Source organism: Austrofundulus limnaeus, unplaced genomic scaffold (assembly GCF_001266775.1).
Source record: "Austrofundulus limnaeus strain Quisiro unplaced genomic scaffold, Austrofundulus_limnaeus-1.0 Scaffold162, whole genome shotgun sequence".
Classification (NCBI taxonomy): Eukaryota; Metazoa; Chordata; class Actinopteri; order Cyprinodontiformes; family Rivulidae; genus Austrofundulus; species Austrofundulus limnaeus.
In genome coordinates, this window is record NW_013952564.1 from 849,558 (window position 1) to 852,171 (window position 2,614).

At 34.0% G+C, this 2,614-nt stretch overlaps 1 protein-coding gene across 1 annotated transcript in view; it reads right to left on the reverse strand.

Moving 5' to 3' along the window:
• Window positions 1-261: 261 nt before the first annotated feature.
• The window catches only part of LOC106523625 (solute carrier organic anion transporter family member 1C1-like), a 12,091-nt gene continuing 9,738 nt past the window's right edge, over window positions 262-2,614 (reverse strand). Inside the window, exons 8-10 of the mRNA XM_014017118.1 lie at window positions 2,435-2,499; window positions 1,241-1,362; window positions 262-480 (exon numbers count right to left, since the gene is read on the reverse strand). Of these exons, the coding sequence (XP_013872572.1) occupies window positions 262-480; window positions 1,241-1,362; window positions 2,435-2,499 (406 nt within the window). The remainder of the gene's footprint in view (window positions 481-1,240; window positions 1,363-2,434; window positions 2,500-2,614) is intronic.

The following is a 2,614-nucleotide window of genomic DNA, read 5'->3' on the forward strand; positions in this document are numbered from 1 at the left end:
GTGTATATCTGACAAGACATGTCTATGATGTGTTCAAGTTTAAGGCATTTGTGTTTAGCCTTGGCTTCTGCATACATGCTAAATTTTAACTATTTGCCAAGTTAATTTGACACAAATATTCTATTTATTTTGTACAGACATCATGCAAAAAAGACTAAACACAAAAAAATCCATACATTTTAAATGTATGTTTTGTCTGTGTGCTGAAAATTGTCAAGTGCTGTGAACAGGCGTTTGAGGACAGGTGGGATATGATGATGTTCACAGGTGAGTCTCTCTGTCAGGGCTGGAGTCTGAGGACTGTATAAGCTGCTCATAATCAGCGGAGCTGTTCTCCTCTTTACTCAGAAACTCCAGCTCACTCTTCCCATCAGCCTTTGTCTCCTCTCTCAGAATGTGTCTTTTGAGCAGAGCAAAACCCCAAATGCAGAGTAAGAAAGAGATGGCCCTCAATCCAAATGTGAGGCCCAGGCACACATCCTGTAAAAATAAAGAAGAAAAGAAGAAAAAAAGAAGCACAACTGTTAGAAAACAAAATATTCTGTAGACTTTGGAGTTTGCCAGGCTTCAAATACTGTATGTCAGAATCAAGCAAATCTATAATTAAATTATCTTCTAAAGTGGCAGATGATAATTCTGTTATATCCTTTTAATTTGCATTGCAACCTCATGAATGACTTTGTATTTAAAACCAACTTTTAGCTCTTTATCCTGAATAGAGCACTTGAGCATCACTAATTATGTCCACTGGGAAGCGCTGCTGTGCATAAACAAAACTGTCTGAAAACGGTAAAAGAAAATAGTGAGTCGTTGCACTGATGCTTAGAAAACTGACAACGTACAAGCAAACATCCTGGTGAGATGTTTTACAATCATACTTTAGTTGAAGGAAATAAATTTAATAATAATATTTATGCATTTGAATGAATTAAATATATTATTACAAAAGAAGAAAAAAAATGTTAAACATTAAATGGAGAAAATTTACCAACAAATGTAATTTTGCAAATATATCTCTTACAATAAAAAACATAAGGGTTAATAGCTTCATATTAATTCCCCATGCTACTAAAAAGGAAAGAAAAGCAACATTTTTAAAAACATCTAATAGCCTTTCAAATGTTTTCATTCTAGTTTGTCAGTGGCTATTAACAGCTTGTAAAGAGTTTATTTCGAGGGTAATAGATGCAAATCAATGAAGAAATTAAATATATTTTTAAAACAAAAGAACAAATCTAACTGTCCTATAAGCTGTATTGTTGTATATTCTGCAATGACCTTTTTCTCCACATGTGTTGTATCCCCATGTGAGGCAGGATGAATCTGTTATGGCTCCAAAGTATATGGGAGCAGGTACTTCTGCTGTTGGGCAAAATTTAAAAAACTAATGAGATCCCAAAAAGAGTTAAGTCAGGACTGCATAAACACATGGTCTATATTAGCAAAGGTAAGTGTGACTTGTTCAAAATGACTAAATACCTAAAAGATTTAAACACAACAATAATTAACAACAAATAACCATGCTTAAATTAAATGTGCTAAATGCATTTATCACCATCCTAAAATATCCACCTGACTCAAGTTTTTTATTTATTTGTTTTTTTATTTTTTTGTATTTCCTAAAAAGTACTGGAAAAAAATAAAACTAGATGATTTTAGGCAGGTGCAATATATTATAATTAGCTTCCAGTAATTTTACAAATTATGCATCCTTTGATTGACACCTGTTCTAAATTTCTATGTATCAGACTTTAAATAGACAGGATTTATGTGTGTGTCCAACTTGAGTGCAGTTTTCATTATGGTTTCGTTAGCAAAACCAAGCTCCAAAATAAAGACAACATAATTTCACCAAATCCCACCAAAATGCAAACTGTAAAGCATTACAAAAGGATTACAATCTTTGGCAAGAACTGAATGAGTCTGTGGAGCCAGATCATAAAACAAACAAATGTACCTCAAAATTTTAATTTTTGATGTTGTGAAAATATATGTTGGACCACAAAGAACATATTTCCCATTGTTTAAACACTCGGTGTCTCAATGACATATCACATCATGCAATTACTCACTCAAAAAACCGATCTCATGGTCTGGTAATTTGGCAGCGTATTTGACATAGAACTATAAATAACATAACGGGACAGTCCCTGCTGAAATAATCAGTGCAGGCCACAGTCCAAACAAAACTATCAGTCACTCGTGTCCTGTTTTCTTTTCAGTAGGTTTTAATTCCAGTAAGATGTGGCAGGTTTTGAAAGATGACAAACTGTGTGTTTCCATTGAGCCAAGAGAAACTACCATTAACCACCTTGCCACTGATACAGTCAGTTAGACTTCTGCACCTGGCAGCACATGCCCAACATTTAAACAACATATTTAGTGACATTTGGAAGCAAGAAATTCATTCACACATTACACTAAAGATCTTTACCCAAGACTCGCAAAGCCAGAGTGTGAATTCCAAGAGCCAGGGATTTTAGCTCAGGCTTAGTGCACCTATTGACACAAGATAAGGGAGGTTAACACCACTTGTCTTTCAATAATGAGACAATTACACTGATTTACAAAGTTGTGAATATAAGAGAAATTCAGTAATAAACAATAAAGCAAG